The 15,707-nt window shown below is 52.4% G+C and overlaps 2 protein-coding genes across 8 annotated transcripts in view; one reads left to right on the top strand and one right to left on the bottom strand.

The window, feature by feature from the left end:
* WNK3 (WNK lysine deficient protein kinase 3) overlaps positions 1 to 2,443 on the bottom strand; it is a 65,623-nt gene extending 63,180 nt beyond the window's left edge. For 3 of the 5 annotated variants that reach the window (XM_020980034.2, XM_078147857.1, XM_078147858.1), the window contains exon 1: positions 824 to 1,140. The gene's annotated coding sequence lies outside the window, so the exon portion shown is untranslated. Of the gene's footprint in view, positions 1 to 823; positions 1,141 to 1,310; positions 1,444 to 2,355 lie in introns of those variants that run through there. The other 2 variants (XM_020980033.2, XM_020980035.2) reach the window with 2 other exon arrangements.
* Positions 2,444 to 9,247: 6,804 nt separating this feature from the next.
* TSR2 (TSR2 ribosome maturation factor) lies at positions 9,248 to 15,538 on the top strand. Of its 3 annotated transcripts, none has more exons than XM_020980046.2 (6): positions 9,248 to 9,382; positions 9,582 to 9,687; positions 9,776 to 9,867; positions 10,415 to 10,606; positions 14,455 to 14,585; positions 15,305 to 15,538. In XM_020980046.2, the coding sequence occupies exons 1-6, from the start codon at positions 9,302 to 9,304 to the stop codon at positions 15,429 to 15,431; spliced, it is 729 nt and encodes a 242-aa protein (XP_020835705.1). In that variant the 5' UTR covers positions 9,248 to 9,301; the 3' UTR covers positions 15,432 to 15,538. The 3 variants fall into 3 exon arrangements, with proteins under 3 accessions (XP_020835705.1, XP_020835707.1, XP_020835706.1); XM_020980048.1 differs by lacking the exon at positions 15,305 to 15,538 and adding an exon at positions 14,921 to 15,195; XM_020980047.2 differs by having other exon boundaries at positions 9,249 to 9,382; positions 9,597 to 9,687.
* Positions 15,539 to 15,707: the final 169 nt, after the last annotated feature.

Here is a 15,707-nt window from a genome sequence, read left to right as displayed (position 1 = left end):
CTAAGCAATCAAAAGTCCCAAATCAAAAGAGATCTTTCTACCATTCATGTGGCCCCCCGATCCAACATGTACCTTAGAAGCAAGAATTCCAAGGCCTGAGCCCACGAAGGACACAGCAGGCCCGGTCACCTTCTCTAATGGAGTACAATGAAGAGAAAGGCTCCAGGCAGAGGAGGGGAGGGGGACAAGGAGGGGGACAGAGAAGGCTGGGGGCTTTGCAAAAGTGCTCCCTGAAAAAAAGCAAGCTGTCCACAAACCCAATGGAAAAGGAGGTCAGTCCCACGAGCAGATAGATGCCCCGGGCGGAAAGAAGATCACATAAGTAGCCTGCTGTATACAGTGGCGCTGGCTCCCAAGAGTGAAGAGCAGACTCGGGAGAAGCGGCTAATTTTAGCAGGGAGGAGGAGGGGGAAGGGGAGGAAGATGGAGGGGATGGGGAAGGGGAGAGGAGGGAGCAGGAGGGGACCGACTGGCCCAGACACAAAGAATCCCCCGGCACGATGGCCCTAACTCCCAGGTCTCAGTGCTCGAGGGGAGGGGTGAGGGTCTCCCTTCTCCCCTCCACATCCTGGCCGAGCGCTTTGTCGTCCCCCCCCTTCCCGCTCGCTCAAGCCACGTGCCGGGGGATCCCCGGGTTCCCCCAGATGCCGCCCCCCCCCCCCGCGAGCATCCTCCACCCGCCCGGAGGCTCTCTCCCCTCAGCCTCCACTGGTCACCCCCCCCAATTCGCAGCCAGCTCAGAGGATGGTGGGGATGAGAGGATGGGGGGATGAAGAGGTCCCCGACTTCTTCTCCCCGCCCCCCGCCCCGCGCGGTCCCTCACCTGCGGCCTCAGGGTGGGGGGGCCGACACGGCCCGGCCGGGAGGGGGGAACGCGGCCTGGGCCCCCCGGCCCCCGCCTCCTCCTCCGCGCCGCCCTCGGCTCGGCACCGGCGGGGGGGAGGGGGGGCGTCGAAGGCGGATCCGGCGGCGGGGGGAGGTTCGCACAGGCTGGCCCGCTCCGCTCCGCTCCGACTAGTTCCAGGCCGCGCCGCGGGGCTCCCCAGACCCCGCTCGTCCGTTAGCCCGGCCACCAGCAGCCCACCCGCCCGGCCGCTCGCTCCGTCGCCGGCTGCGCGCTCCCCGGCCGAACGGCCGGCCGCCAGGGGGAGGCCGCGAGGCTGGAGCTCGGTAGTCGGCGGGTGGGGGGGGGGCCCCGGGAGCCGGGAGGGAGGGGCGAGCGAGGGCTCCGCCCTCGGGCCGCTCGGTGCGCCTGCGCCCAAGGAAAGAAGGAGGGAGGAGGGGAGACAAGGTGGGGGGGGGAGACGCACCGAGCGAACGAACGCCCTCCGGGGAGACCCAGGGGGCCCGAGCGCCAGGATCGACCCCGTCTGCTGGGTCTGGGGGTTTGAGCCAGGGTTTATCAGGCGCGCGCGAACGTCGACTCCGGGGAAACAGCGCCGACGCAACAGAAACCAGGCGTTCGGTGCGCATGCGCACCCGCTCGCGCCCATCCCCCCTTCCCCCCCACCCCGGCTGCAGCTTAGGACCCGCACGCACGTTCTCCTCCCCCCCCCCCCCGCCCGCCGCCCCAGGTGCGCGATAAGGAGGGACTGACACGCTGCCCCCTGACGGGCTTGGGGGCATTTCTGGGAAATTGATCCCTCCAGAGTTAGCCTGGCGGGAGACGTAGGATCCTCAGCGGATCTCCCCACACCCCGCCCCCTCTTCTCCCTCCTTCCTTTGCCCGCTTCTCCCTTTCCCCCTGCCCATTATCTACTCTCGTCCTTCCCCCTCCTTTTCCTCTCCACTTTTTCCTTTGCCTCCATACTCCACTTTCCCCTCTATCCATCCTCTCCTCCTTCCACCCCGTCTCTCTCCTTCCCATGCCATCTCTTCTCATCCTTCCTCTCTTCTTCCCATCCCTCCTCTCCCCAATCCATCCCTCCTTTCCCCCTTCCTCTTCTCCCTCCATCCCTCCTCTAGCACCCCTCCACCTCTTTCCCCACTCTCCTCACTCCTCTCCTCCATCCATCCCTCCCCCTTCCTCTTCTCTCTCCACCCCTCCTCTCCCCTTCCCATGCCGCCTCTTCTCATCCTTCCTCTCTTCCCGTCCCTCCTCTCCCCCATCCATCCCTCCTTTCCTCCTTCCTCTTCTCCCTCCATCGCTCCTCGCGTCCCTCCAACCTCTTTCCCCTTCTCTCCTCTTCTCCCTCCGTCCTTCCTCTCGAGCCCCTCCACCTCTTTCCCCTACTCTTCCCCAGCCATCCCTCCTTCCCCCCTTTCTCTTCTCCCTCCATCCCTCCTCTCGACCTCTTTCCCCTCGTTTCCTCTCCCGCACCAGCCAGCCTCCTGGGGGACTCAAGCCCACCCTACCTACAGTACACCGTGGCTCGAGGACATCGAAGTCGTCGTCGCGTGGCCGGCCTGAGACCTGAGAGGGACTGGCGGGGGGAGTAGGCGGGGCGACGGGAAAGGGGCGGGGCAGCGGAGCCTTCGAAGTTACCTAGGCCACGCCCAGGGCGGGGCGGAGCGTTCCACCCCGGCACGTGCTGGGCGCGTGCCGCCGCCGCCGCTCCCGCTGCGCCTGCCGGTGACGTGAAGGCGCCGCCTGCGCCGCCGCCGCTGCCTCTGCCTCCCCGGCTACCGCCAGGTGCTAGTGGTGTGGCCCCGCGCGAGCGCCGCCCCGGCGTCCAACTCCTTTCACCTGATTGGAGTGAGGCGGCTTGGAACGCGGGAGACGCCGCTGACGCCAGCAGCCTGCGAGAACAATGGGCGATTGCGGGGGGCGGGGGGAGGAATCAGGGAAAGAAGGCAAAGAAAGGCCTTCCCTTCGCGGCGCCTGGGCCTACCTCTGTTACCTAGGCAACGGGGGAGCTTCCCTTCCCCCACCCCCAACTGGGGTGCAGCCTTTTGGCAGCACACTCTGGGTTATTTCAAGGTGCTGCTTGGCCTCTCCTCGCAGTCCCACGCAGCTAGCTTCATCTCCTCCTCCAGGCAAACCTGCCTTCCCAAGTTTTTTACTCGAGCCCCACAACATCCCTCTTCTTAATTAGAGTCGCTTCCCACAAGTAAACCATCACAACTCAAGTCAGGAGCCCTCCATGGCTCCCTACTGTCCTTTGGACTAAGCAGAACCTTTGTTTCTGCTTGGCATCCACGGTCCCTCCAGGGTGGAGATCTAACCCTGACTTTTCTATGTCTCTGACTGCCTGCCGGTAGTTGCTTGTGGTTCAAATAACACCTCCAGGACCTGGATGCTTTTCTGTCACCAGACTTTGCTTCCTCCCCGACCTGTCCTACACCTTGGATTATGGTCAAACTGTAAGCTGGATAGGGAACTGACCTGGGAGTTAGAAAGACCTGCACTCAAATCCAGCCTCTGGGCACATTTTGGGCAAGTCACTTAACCCCTCAGAGTCCCTCCACAACCCTCTAAAACCATAGGCAGGTGACTGAGAAGTTGCTAATCTACATTAGTGAAAGGGGTGTCCTCATGGGGACCTCCATATACAAGTCAGCTCCCCCCCCCATTAGAATCATTAGGGTTACTAATTATTCTTCTTTGGCCTCTGACTAATTGAATTAGTCAGCTAAATGAATGCTGGCTTATCTTTCCTACTAGACTGCATTGTCCCTAGAGAGAGAGCAGGTATTTCTTTAAAGCAGTAGCTTCCTGCTGTGGAAGAGGCCTGAGTTCAAATTCCAGTTCAGCCTCTTAACTAGCAACAGGACTTGGAGCAAGTCAGTTCCTCTTGCTGGGCTTCAGTTAGCTAGGTCCCCTGATGGACAGAATGGCAATACATTCCCCACTTCAATTCTGACAGTGCTAAGGACAAGGGAGCTGCTGTTGCTGCTGCTGCTGCTAGTAGTAGTAGTAGTAGTAGTAGTAGTAGTAGTAGTAGTAGTAGTAGTAGTAGTAGTAGTAGTAGTAGCAGTAGTAGTAGTAGTAGCAGTAGTAATAGTGGTGGTGGTAGTAGTGGCAGTAGCATTTTTCCTCATCTGGATTCAAATCCTAGCTCCAGTCCTCACTAAATGTGTGATCTTAGACAGAGAGTTCCCTTTTCTGGGCCCCAGGTTTTTTTTTTGTTTTTGTTTTTTAAGCCTGTCCCAAACCTAGATCCGTGCTCATGTGAATAAGTGTAGGGCCTTGACATATGAATGGTGCCCATTTCCCCCCAACTTGAGGCCTCATTTAGAGTCTGTCCAAGGAGCCCACAGCTTGAAGGTGCACCCATCAGGCCATGGAAGGACTCCCCGTTCTGGAATGTCCTCAGAGAGATCTTCTAGACTCTGTAGTCCAATCTGCCATTCCCCTCCAGGAAAATGCCTTTGGAGATGCAGGGAGGCATTGTACAGTAAGGCAGCCAGAATTTCCTTTCAATCAACACGGACACAAAGAGAAACTTTGTGCCCCAGAATGAGGCTCCCCCCCAAAAAAAATCTCTCGGGCTCTGTCATTCCCTTTTTCTGTCCCTTGCTCCATTAAATGTCATGAAGCAAACATCGACTCCCTGCTGTGTGTGAGGCTTTGTGACGGAGCAGTATTTCCTGACCCCCTCCCCTACTCTGCAATGGAGGGGTGGGGTTGGGCCAGATCCTTTGGAGCTCCTTCCCCCTACAACTCTGACCTCCAATTCTAAAAGAAGGTCCTTAGGCAAGACTGGGAGGCTTACACTTTTTCTTTGTTTCCCTTTTGAGAAGTTTCCAGAGCTTCTCTGGAACCCTGAAGGGGGTGTGGGGAGTAAGAGAGTAGGGTAATTTAACAGCAGTATTGAGAATGTACTTCTGTTTCTAAACATGTTTTTCTAACCCTACTGCTGGCCATGATCTTCCCTCATTCAATCCCCCATCACCAATTGCCTATTGGATATTTCAGACTGGATGTCCCAGAGACATCTCTAATTTAACACATCTAAAACTGAACTCGTCTTTCCTCATAAACCCTTATCTCGCCCCAACCTCCCAGTTTCTGGGTTCATAACCTGGGCATTCATTGCCCTTGACTCCTCCCTCTCCCTGAGCCCACATATTCAATCGGTTGCCAAATCTTGCCTACCCCAAGACATCTCTCCCATCCAATCCCTTCTCTTGACTTACACAGCTACCACCACCCTGGTTCAATCCTTCATCACCTCACCTCACTGGCCTCTCTGCCTCCAGTCCATCCTCCAAGCAGCAGCCAAAGTCATTGCCCTTAGATCTGACCCTGTGACACTCCAGTGGATGTGATCCATTTACCTTTCCTAGAACAAAGCAAATTCACCAGACTTTCAAGCTAGAAGGAATCTTGAAGATCATGAAATTGAACCTTCATTTGACAGAAAGAAGGAAAACTGAGGTCCCAGATGGGTAGAGAGTAGCTCAGGTCCACATCCCAGAGTAAAATAGAGATAGTGGGTAAAGTTCCAGAGCTGAAAAGTGACCTCAGTCCCCTAGTCTGACCCACTTACTTTGCAGGGAAAACTGGTTAGCATTGAAGAAAGTCAGAAAGGACTGCTTCTAAAGAAGAAATTGAGGCTCGGAGAGGTCCAGGGCCTTGTATGGATGTATTTCTATGCCCTGTATGCATCTGTCAAATGAGATCCTATTTGTACAAAGCAGTTAGCAGTGCCTCACACATAGTAGACATTATATAGAGGCTTCTTCCCTTCCCTTCTCCTTATATATGGGGGGGGTTGTCAATGTTTATTTAATGACACTTAATGGAGAGAGAAACAGAAAAGGGGAGAGATGTGGAAAGAGGGACCCATACCCACCCACCTATAGGCATACACACACACACACACACACACACACACACACACACACACACACACACACATAGAACAGAGAGGGGGTTGGGGGAGAAAACATAAGGGGGAGAGGGAGGAGAAAGAGAAGGAAGGATAGAGAAAAGGAAAGATCGACTGGGGCAGAGACAGAAATGGACCGAAAGGACTGAGTCGAACCTCTAGAGGGAAGGAAGGCCAAGATAAGGATACACATAGATAGGACAGAGACAGAGAGAGACACAAATGACTCTACATGGAGTATGATAGGGAGAGAAATAAAACTCAGAGAGACAAATTCCCAGATAGGGGTGGACCACTGGAAGACACAAGAGAGAGTCTCTCAGTGAGGCCAAATAAATAGAAGAATCCATCAAGTTCTCCAGCCCATTTGAATTCCTACATTTGGCAGCAAACAATTCTCCAAATGAGTGATTTAAGGGTAAATCTGTGGCCACCTTGGAGAGAAGAAAAGATCAGGAGCCCAGAAATAACACCTATGTTATTCAATTGAGATAATAAATCTCAGGGAATTCTTTGAAGGTGGCTAAAGCCGCCTCAGATTTGGGCAATCTCCAAATCTATTTCCAGTGGGGAAGTAGTGTGCAGCCTCCTAGATGGTGCCCCACCATGCCCCTTTGAGAAAAGTATCAGCCCCTCTCTGCCAGGCAGGTGCTGGTCAGTTTTTGCTCACATCTCAGGGGTAGAGACTCCAAGGCAGGGATTAGTAGCCAAGCTAGGCATTACCCTTGTCTCCCCTACCGTGCTTTGGGATCTGACATCCTCTCTGTGGGGAAGGGGGAGGGCTTGTCAGCTAGCTGTGGGATGTAAGACAAGTCGTGGGGAAGCCATTAGGCCTGGCTAGGATGCAGGTTCTGTTTGGTATGGGTGCAGGTGTCCAAGAGAGTGAATGCTTTCATTCTCAAGATGGCTTGACCATCAGCTTATGCAGGCCAGGCCTCGTGGCAAAACAAAGGACAAAGGTGCCAGGCATTGTTGTTCTTGGCCTAAATTGCTGAGTTAGCTCTTTGAATTCCCCTGAGTCCGTCTCCATACTCTAAAGCATGCAGAAGATACAGTGGTCAGGTTGACCTTCTGGGCTTTCTGTTCAGGATTTTTTATTGGGGGTGTCTGCTATCTATGAGATAGGCCAGCAGGCAATTACTGGGGTGGGGGGGGGGAGGAACTACAGTAGACTCTAATTTAAAGGGACAGACAGAAGCACACCTTGAGGGAATGATGGAAAGGGACAAATACAAAGACCTAGTTAGGGAAGGAAGGAGATAGTCAGAAATGGACTGGGGGGGGGTGGCACAGAGAGATGAAATCAGTCAATTGCTCAGTAAATATTTATGAAGTACCTACTATGTGCCAGGCACTGTGCTAAGCACTAGGGATACCAAAAGAGGCAAAACTAGTCTCTGCTCTCTAAGAGCTGCCAGTCTAATGGGGGAGACAACAAAGCTATATACAAACTGTACTAACAAGCTACAGGATAAATAGAAAAGAATTAAGAGAGAGAAGACTTCCTGAAGAAAATGAGATTTAGCTGGGACTTCATGGAATCCAGGGAAGACAGTGGCTAGAGGTGAGGAGAGAGAGAGCGTTCCAGGTATGGGGACAGGTAGAGAAAATGCCCAGAGCTGAAAGATGGAATGTCTGCTTTGAGGAACAGCCAGGAGGCGAGTGTCACTGGAAGATGTGCAGGTGCATGCCAGGGAGTCGAGTGTAAGAAGACTAGAAAGGGAGGAGGGGACAGGGTATATGAAAGGCTGGAAAGCCAAACTGAGATTTTGTATTTGATCCTGGAGGCCAAAAGGAGCCACTGAAGTTTATTTTGTAGCAGAGGGGGCACCTGCACTTTAGGAAGATCGCTTTGACACCTGAATGCAAGATGGACTGCAGGGGAGGAATCTGAGGCAGGCAGACTCTGGAGTCAGTTATTACAGTAGTCCAGGTGTGAGGCCATGGGGGAGGAGACCAGGGTGGGGGCAGGGTCAGAGTGGAGAGATACTTCAAAGGTAAAATTGACAGGCCTCAGCAACAGGTTGGATATAGTGGTGAGGGAGAATGGAACACAGGCTGAGACCTGGGTTGTCAGCCTGGAAGATTGAGAGGATGGTGTTGCCCTCCACAGTAATAGGGAAGGTGGGATGAGCAGATTAGGGCAAAGAGGAGTTCCATTTTGCTTGTATTCAAGCTGCCTACTGGACATCCAGTTTAAGATGTCTGAAAGGCAGTTGGAGATGGGAGATTGGAGGTCAGCAGAGAGGTTGGGGGCAGAATAGGTAGCTCTGAGAATCAACCATCAGCATAGAAAAAGGTCGTTCAATTCATGGGAGTTGCTGAGCTCATCAAGTGAGGCAGGAGAGAGGAGGGGAGAGCTGAAGGCTCAGGACAGAGCCCAGGGAACCCCTACGGTTAGAGGGCGAGATCTGGAGGAGGAACCAGCAAAGGGGCAGTCAGAGAGGGAGGAGGGAAGCCAGGACGGAGAAGGGTGTCCTGGAAACCTAGAGAGAAGAGAGGATCAGGGAGCAGGGAGCAGAAAGCGCCCAACGACAGCGTCCAAGGCTGCTGAGGACTGAGAAAAGGCCACGGGATTTGGCAACTAAGAGATCCTTGGTAACTCTAGAGAGAGCAGTTTGGGTGGAATGACAGCCGGATTGTAAGCAGAAGAGAAACATGGAGCCATCTATTGTAGGCGGCCTTTTTCTAGGAGTTTCGACACAAAGGGCAGAAGGTCAATGGTAAGACCGTGGAAGGAGGAGACTGACAAGAGACAGAGACAGGGAAAAGGAAAGGGAGAGACACATGGAGACAGAGAGCCAAAGAGAGGGACCGAGACGCACAGAGAAAGGGACCCGCAGGGACACAGCAGATTAAAGGGCAGATGGGAAGAGAGCGGAAAGATGCCCAGAAACAGAGCCCAACATGCTAGGAAAGCCAGAAGCGGAGACGCCACAGAGCTGCACACAGACAGCGGCGGGGAGAGCGGCCCGCCTCTCCTCTGTCAGCTCGTGACTCTTTGGCCTGTGCCCAAAATGCTTTGCAGGGGGCCCTTCCCGATTCCTCGCCCCTGCCGCTTTGCTCCCCTTTCTCAGGCCGGCGCTCTCAGCGCTTTGTCTCCCCGGTGAGACTGGGGAGCTAGGGCAGGGCCTGGCTCCTGCCCTTTTTTCTATCCCCGGAGTTTAACCCGGCACGCAGTAGGCGCTTAATCAGTGCTTTTATTGACTGACTGCATGCAAGCTAGAGAACGCCAGGAAGATCCCCAGAAAAAAAGGACTGGAGGGGAGTTGGGTCGGGTCGGGTCGGGTCGGGTCGGTTCGGCTCGGTTCGGCTCGGCTCGGGACTGGCGGGCTCGGATCAGATCAGGAGGGCTTGGGGGAGGAGCTTAACCGCAGAGAAGGACCAGTCCCGCATGCGCGCGCAGGCGCCGGGGCGTGGACTACGTCGGGGGGGCGGCTGGGATTGGCCGCCCGCTCGCGACCAGCCCTGCGCGTGCGCACTGTACGGGTGCAGATTTCTTGTGACTGGCAGCGGTGGGGTCGGAGATGGCGGCCTCCACGGAGCGGGTATGGGCATTGTTTGGCGCCGGCGTTCGGACGGTGCTGGAGGCCTGGCCGGCGCTCCAGGTGAGTGCGCCAGAGAGGGGAGGGAGCTTCGAGCTTTCTTCTGCCCCAGACTGAGAAACTGAGGCGGCTCGGAGCCGGGAGCAGGGAGTGAGCGAGCGGGACCCGGAAGTGGGCGGGGAGGGGAGCGACAGGAGGAGGCGGGGGGGTGTGGGGGGGCAAGGGGAGCGGGCGGCCCCCATTCCCTTGCTGGGCTTGCCAGTGTCTCCTCTCCCAGATCGCCGTGGAGAACAGCTTCGGGGGAGTCCACAGCCGAGAAAAGGCCCTGTGGCTCGGGGGAGCTGTCTGGGATTATTTTGTCCAGAACGGTGAGTGAAGCACCAGTAGGGGATGGGATTCCAGAGCGCCTCGGCAGGCCCTAATTGGTGCCCTTGCCTGGGATCGATCCTTTCCCAGCTGACTTGGAGCAGGATGAGGTGGAAGACTTCCTGGCTGACATTATGAGCACCGAATTTGATACCCTGGTAGAAGATGGAAGCCTGCGCCAGGTCAGCCCCTCCTGCCCCAAGTCACCAGATTCTCCCTAAAGGCCAGCCCTCCTCATGTCAGGCCCTCCCCAGCCCTAGCCTCCCCACTGTTTTAGGGTAACTAAGGCCTTGCCTCTTCATTCTCAAGGCCCCACTCTAGATCCTCTTCTGGCTCTGTTGGAACAGCGACATGAGAATTTTTCCTGCCTCCAGGGTCTCCCCGTATTTTCGCTCCATCCTTAACAAAGCTTCCTGAGTAAAATCCTCTCTGTTCGACCTTTGATGCCTCTCTGCCCTCAAGCCCAGACTACCCCTTCCAACATATTCCCTGATCTCCATCTGCCCCCCCCCCCAAACATTCAGAACTAACCCGACTTGGGAGCTGGAATTCAAAACCAGTTTCCTTCATATTGGGCAGCTTCCATGTTACTTCACAGGCTGATTAGGAAGGCTACCTTCCTAACTCAGAAGTGTCATATCTTCTTCCTTTCATCTTTCCCCTGGCCTGTGACCATAAATGGGGACTCGAAAGTATACCTATGGTGGTGGTGGGGGGGGGTTCTACCAGGTAAGCCAACAGCTCCAGACGGTGTTCAGATACTGCCAGAGTGGTGAGGAACCCTTGCTGAGAGAGTTCATCACTCATATGGGCCAGAAGCAGATGGAGGTCAAAGCCATGGAGGTCCGGACATTCGAGCAGACCAATGACAATGATCCAGACCAGGAGGAAAACATAGATGGGGGAACTGAGGAAATGGAGGTGAGTAGGAGGGGACTGACTAGGCCAGAAGCAGGGGGAGACCTCTCCTCAACCTGATCGTAAAATTCATAACATTTCTTACTCACTTGGGCCTATCATTTTAGTTTGCCCAGATCTTTTGGATCCTGACTCCCTCCTAAATTGGTCATCTGCAGTTTTGATAAGCGTACAATTCCTTGGCACTCACTTTTCTTTTCTGTGAAATAAGGGATTTGTCCAGATGATTTCTAAGGATCCTTCCAGCTCATAGACCAGTGGTGCAAGGTCAACTAAAAATGGATCCCTGCCACAGATTGAGAAAACTGCAAATTAACATTAGCTGCATTACATTGTATTTTTTACTTGTTAAACATTTTTTCAATTACATTTAATCTGGTTCTGGGTAAGCTGGATGCCTCTCATGTAGACAGATTGTGGAGAAATACATTAGGCCAGCACCAGGACAAGGGTAAATTCCCGAGACATTCTTAAGAATCTCCCCCTACCAGGTTGACTAGAACTAACAATAACTAGCATTTATATAATGGTTTAAGGTGTGCAGAGCACTTCGTGGATGTTACCTCACAATCACTCAGTGAGGTAGGTGCTGTTACTATCCCAGTGTTATAGGTTGAGAGGCTGTAACATAAGTATCTGAGGTGGCATATGAACTCTGCCCTTCCTGACTCTTGCCCAAAGCTCATTCCACATTCCCTGCTTATTAATTCGGTATTGATGATTGCTCTTTGAATCCATTCATTGAGCCGGTTCTAAATTCACCTAGCCGTCCTGTCATCTAGCGAACATTTCTCCATCTCTTCTGCAACAATAGTATTTGGTTGAATGCTTTCAGAAAATCTCAGGAAACTCAGTTCCCATGATCTACCAGTTTAGTAACCTTGGCAGAAAAGCAATGAGGGTAGCTCCATCATAACCTGTTATTTATGTTAAACATCTAGAAGAAAGCTTGGACTGACCTTTGTGTGCTCTTAAGTTTCCATTGCTGCTTTCTTGAGATACTGGATACTGTGTTATATCAGGCTCTCAGGGACGATGCAAGCCCAGAACATGTAAGCTTTTAGTACTCTTGGCAGGGGTTTGATTCAGGACAAAATTTGTTCACTGCTCCCTTGCTCTTGAGTTGTACAAGTTCTTGACCTGGGTTTGGTGGGTCTGAGCAACACACCTGTGTGCTTGATCCACATTGGAGTTCTAGTAGACTGCTGCTGGACTCAAGCACTCAGCCAGCTGGAAAGCTCTATGGGTTCTGAGTGACAGAACTGCAGGCTCACCTTTAGTCTGGTATTCCTGTCCTGGTTATTCCCCTGCAGGCTTCAGACTGTGGTACTGGGGGTCATCGCCCACACAGCTGCAGCTCACTTCTGTAGTTGGCTCCTTTCCTAGGATGCATTAAGGGGCCCAGGACCACTCTTATCCTTCTCATGCCATCCTGCATTTATGACCTGGAGTTCAGTTGGCACCTGTTGCCGCATTCTTCAGGTCAGGCCCCCCTCTATTTGGGTCTAGGGTACAGCCTTGATCCTCTTTGAGTTCCTGCCCTGGAAAGCTCTGTGAGGCACACTTCTGGCTAGCCGCTCCCTCCCACCCCAGTGTCTGTGGACATCTTTCTCCATAGTAGGCCGTTCTGGACTGAAAAAAAAAAAAGACTTGCTATGATTTGTTTGCTTCTTGGTTTACCCAGTCTGGACTCAGTTTGGTGCATTTTCTAGATCTTTGTGGAAGAGTTGGGGGGGGGCATGGAGCTCTGCCATTGAGGTTCTACCTCTGTCACTTGGCCCTTTCTGATCACCACTTCTTCCTCTAGATTATCAGTAATGATAATAACTCTTTGAAGAAGTTCTACAATTTTGCCAGGAATTCAGCTCAAACTCATTGATTTGTTTGCAGACTTTTTTAGTCTCTTTAGAAAGTTGTGCCTTCTGCCAGTCTCCTGGTGCTTCTGCCACTGCTCCGGATTCGCTTGTAGTCAGCAGCTCATTGCCCTCCTTACTGGCTCAGCACAGATCTGATCTTAGCCATGGGAATGAGCCTCATTAGTATGAGCTCTGTTTGTCTTGGGCAGCCACTCCCTGTTAGCCATTTGGGTTCTGTGCTTTCCAGCCCAACAGCATTTTATTTAGCTGAAGAAATAAACAAAATATGAGTTGAGTAAGTCCTGCCATCTTCTGTCATCAGTTATTAGAGAGAGCATTGGGAAGACCCAAGTTCAAATCCAGCCTTAGACACTAGCTGGGCCTAACTCAGATTCCTCAAATGTAAAAAATGGAGATAATAATAGCATTTACCTCACTGGGTTGTTGTGAGAATCAAACAAGGTAGTTATAAAAGTTGCTTAGCACAGTGCTTGGCACACAGTAGGCCCTTAATAAATGCTTATTCCCTTATTGTGGCGCCATCAGATGCCTGAATTGTGGTTTTGCCTTCTCCTCATCAACCCCCCCATCCCTTTAATTTTCTCTCCTATCTGACTCTTACCGTGTCAGACTCATTCTGAGCTTTTTAAAGACACTTAGAACATTGCGCTTTTGCATTCGTCCTGCATCATTCTTGCCCTTGATGTTGTCCTCTTTATTTTTTATGTCATTTGATGAGTTCCTTGGGCCTCCACATCAGTCTCTTTAGACATTTGTCCTCATTAGAGCTGTTTCTCTGTGTCATCAGGTTCATTCTTGAAAATCCCATCTCTAAGAAGCAATTCCACCCAACCCCTCCCAAATCCTGTTCTCTCGGAAGTTGGTGCCTGTTGGACTGCCCAGCAAACTCTTAAGAATGGAAGGCTCACTTGGTTTCCATCATTTTTACTTCAACCAGTTTATCCTTTGGGTTAAAATCAAATCCATAATAAGTAGTTTCCCTCATTATTTCCTCTTTCTTTGGAAGTGATTACCAAAACAAGTCACCAAACTGTTGCTGCTTTGTTTTGAAGATGTTTAGCTGATGGTAGGTATTGCCCTGGGCTGAGCCTCGGAGGCCTTTTCTCCTCCTTAGCAGGGAGGCCACATTCTGCTCCCACAATGCTCTGGTGCTCTGCATCCAAATGTTTTCTTCTTGCAGGATTTCTTAACTTGAGACGGTCTTCATAAACATTGTACTTTTCCCACCCCCAGGCTGTCCTGTTCCTATCCAGAGCTCACTCATGTTCTCTCTCCCCCTTTCTCTTCCTTATTCTCCCCCCCCCCCTTTATTTTCTTTCCCTTCTCACTGGATGGATGGATGGATGATAGATACAGCAGTCCTGGGTTCCATTCCACCAGTTCCATTCAGTGATGGACATGAGGTCAGATTGGCCTCCTTGTGTTAGGACCCCCCAGGCCTACCCTTCTTGCTCATGACTCCAGCTTTGTGCCTTTCTTTCTTGACAACTGGGGACATGGCTTCTATTGCCGGTTCCTTCCTGGATTTTATCTTCTGTGAACACATGGTTTTCTCTTGCTCTTCTTCCTCTAGTCATCTTCATAGAGCTGTATGGGCAGGCAGTTTCACTCCCTTTTTGAGTTGAAAGTTGTTTTCTAATTTGATTTGCGGTACTCCAGCCTAGTCTATTTAGAGCAGCCTGGTTGGGAGCCTACTGCCTACCATAGCTGTTTTTAAGCCATGGTCCAGAAATTTAAAGCTTCTCACTTCCCCAAATTGGTTTCTGTCCCCTTCTATCCTCAGGACTGCTGGAGATAGCATCTGTAGCTCCAAAGCCTCCCAAGTTCTGTGTTCTAGGCTTTCTCCTCCTTGCAATATCATTTGTTCTCCTGTGAATCACTAGAAGGGAGCAGTCCTCTGTCACATGACCAGTGTACATGGGCAGGTGCTAGCCTATTGATGGACCTTGTCATAAGCCTCTCGTTTCCTTCCAGGTCATTGACATCAGGGAGACCCCTGCCCTGCCCTCTGGTGCCCAGGCTGGTCCATCAGCTGCCATTAAACTGGCTTCTGTTGGGCATGAAGCTGCTGAAGACGGCTGGATTGTTATCCAGAGGAAAAAGAAGTGAGAGCCTAGCCCTTCCCCAGTGGCCTGGGCCACACCTTCCAGGTGTGCTCCAGGATCTGTCAAGGAAGAGCATCTTCTGAGCCTCTTGCTTCACCCCATGCCATTCTCTGCACAGCTATGAAACTGGCCCAGAGCACCCAAAGGGGCCCCAGTCCGTGTGGAGTTCTCTATTTGAGAGCATTGGGTGCCTGGCTTTGACATTTACCAGTGTCATGTGATCTTCAGCAAGTCACCTGACCTCACTGGGTCTCCATTTCCTTATCTGTAAAATGGGGACAATAATGGCTTCCCAAGATTGGAGGGATAGACATTGACTTTGCTCTGCTTCACAGGAGCTGGGGGAGGAAGAAGGGAATGGAGATATGAAGTGTGGAAAGTGTTCCCAGCCTTTGTTCACCCCTGCTGTCGTTCCCCCCACCCCCCCACCTTCATCTGCTCAGAATCAGGGTCAGCTAGAAAGAGCAGTGATGTGACAGAAGGGCCCTCCGGAGCCATTCTCGACAAGCGGATATCTCCTTTCCCTCACCCCACCCACCTTCTCTTCACTCCCATGGCCTCCACCTTCCCTCATCAACTCTCACCTCGACTAAAGTAACCCCAAAACTCATTTCTTCTTTGTCCACTGCATCCTCCACACAGTTGCCGAAGTGCTCTTCCCAAGATTTGGCTATGTCACCTGTACTCAGATACATTCAGTGACTCCCTCTTCCTTCTAGGATAAACTGCAAAGTGTTCAGCCCGGCATTTAAAGGCCTGCATGATATTCCTTTCACCTGCTTTTCCAGGCTGATGGACCTGCCAGCCTTCCCACATTCCTCCCTTCTCCACATTATTAGTCTCTGAATCCTGACCCTCAAAGCTGCCTGGTAGACTTAACTAGGTAATGGGGCTCCCCTTCCTCATATGGACAGTCTGTGTTCTCAGTCACAATAAAGTAAGTGTGAAAGTTTGCAGAGTGAAAGCTGTTTGTGGGTAGGGCTTCTAGTCCTGGTCACTCACACTCACTAATCAGTGCTTGTGGGATGGAAATGAACTGAATTGGAAGTGAGTTGCAAGAGGTTTTTCTTTGTATCCCCAGCACTTAGCACACAATTGGTGCCTAAGAAATGCTTTCTGACT

Source organism: Phascolarctos cinereus, unplaced genomic scaffold (genome assembly GCF_003287225.1).
Source record: "Phascolarctos cinereus isolate Bilbo 61053 unplaced genomic scaffold, phaCin_HiC Scaffold_8;HRSCAF=390, whole genome shotgun sequence".
In the NCBI taxonomy this organism is placed as follows: Eukaryota; Metazoa; Chordata; class Mammalia; order Diprotodontia; family Phascolarctidae; genus Phascolarctos; species Phascolarctos cinereus.
The sequence above is the reverse complement of the archived record's forward strand: the minus strand, read 5'-3'. Positions and strand labels throughout refer to the sequence as shown.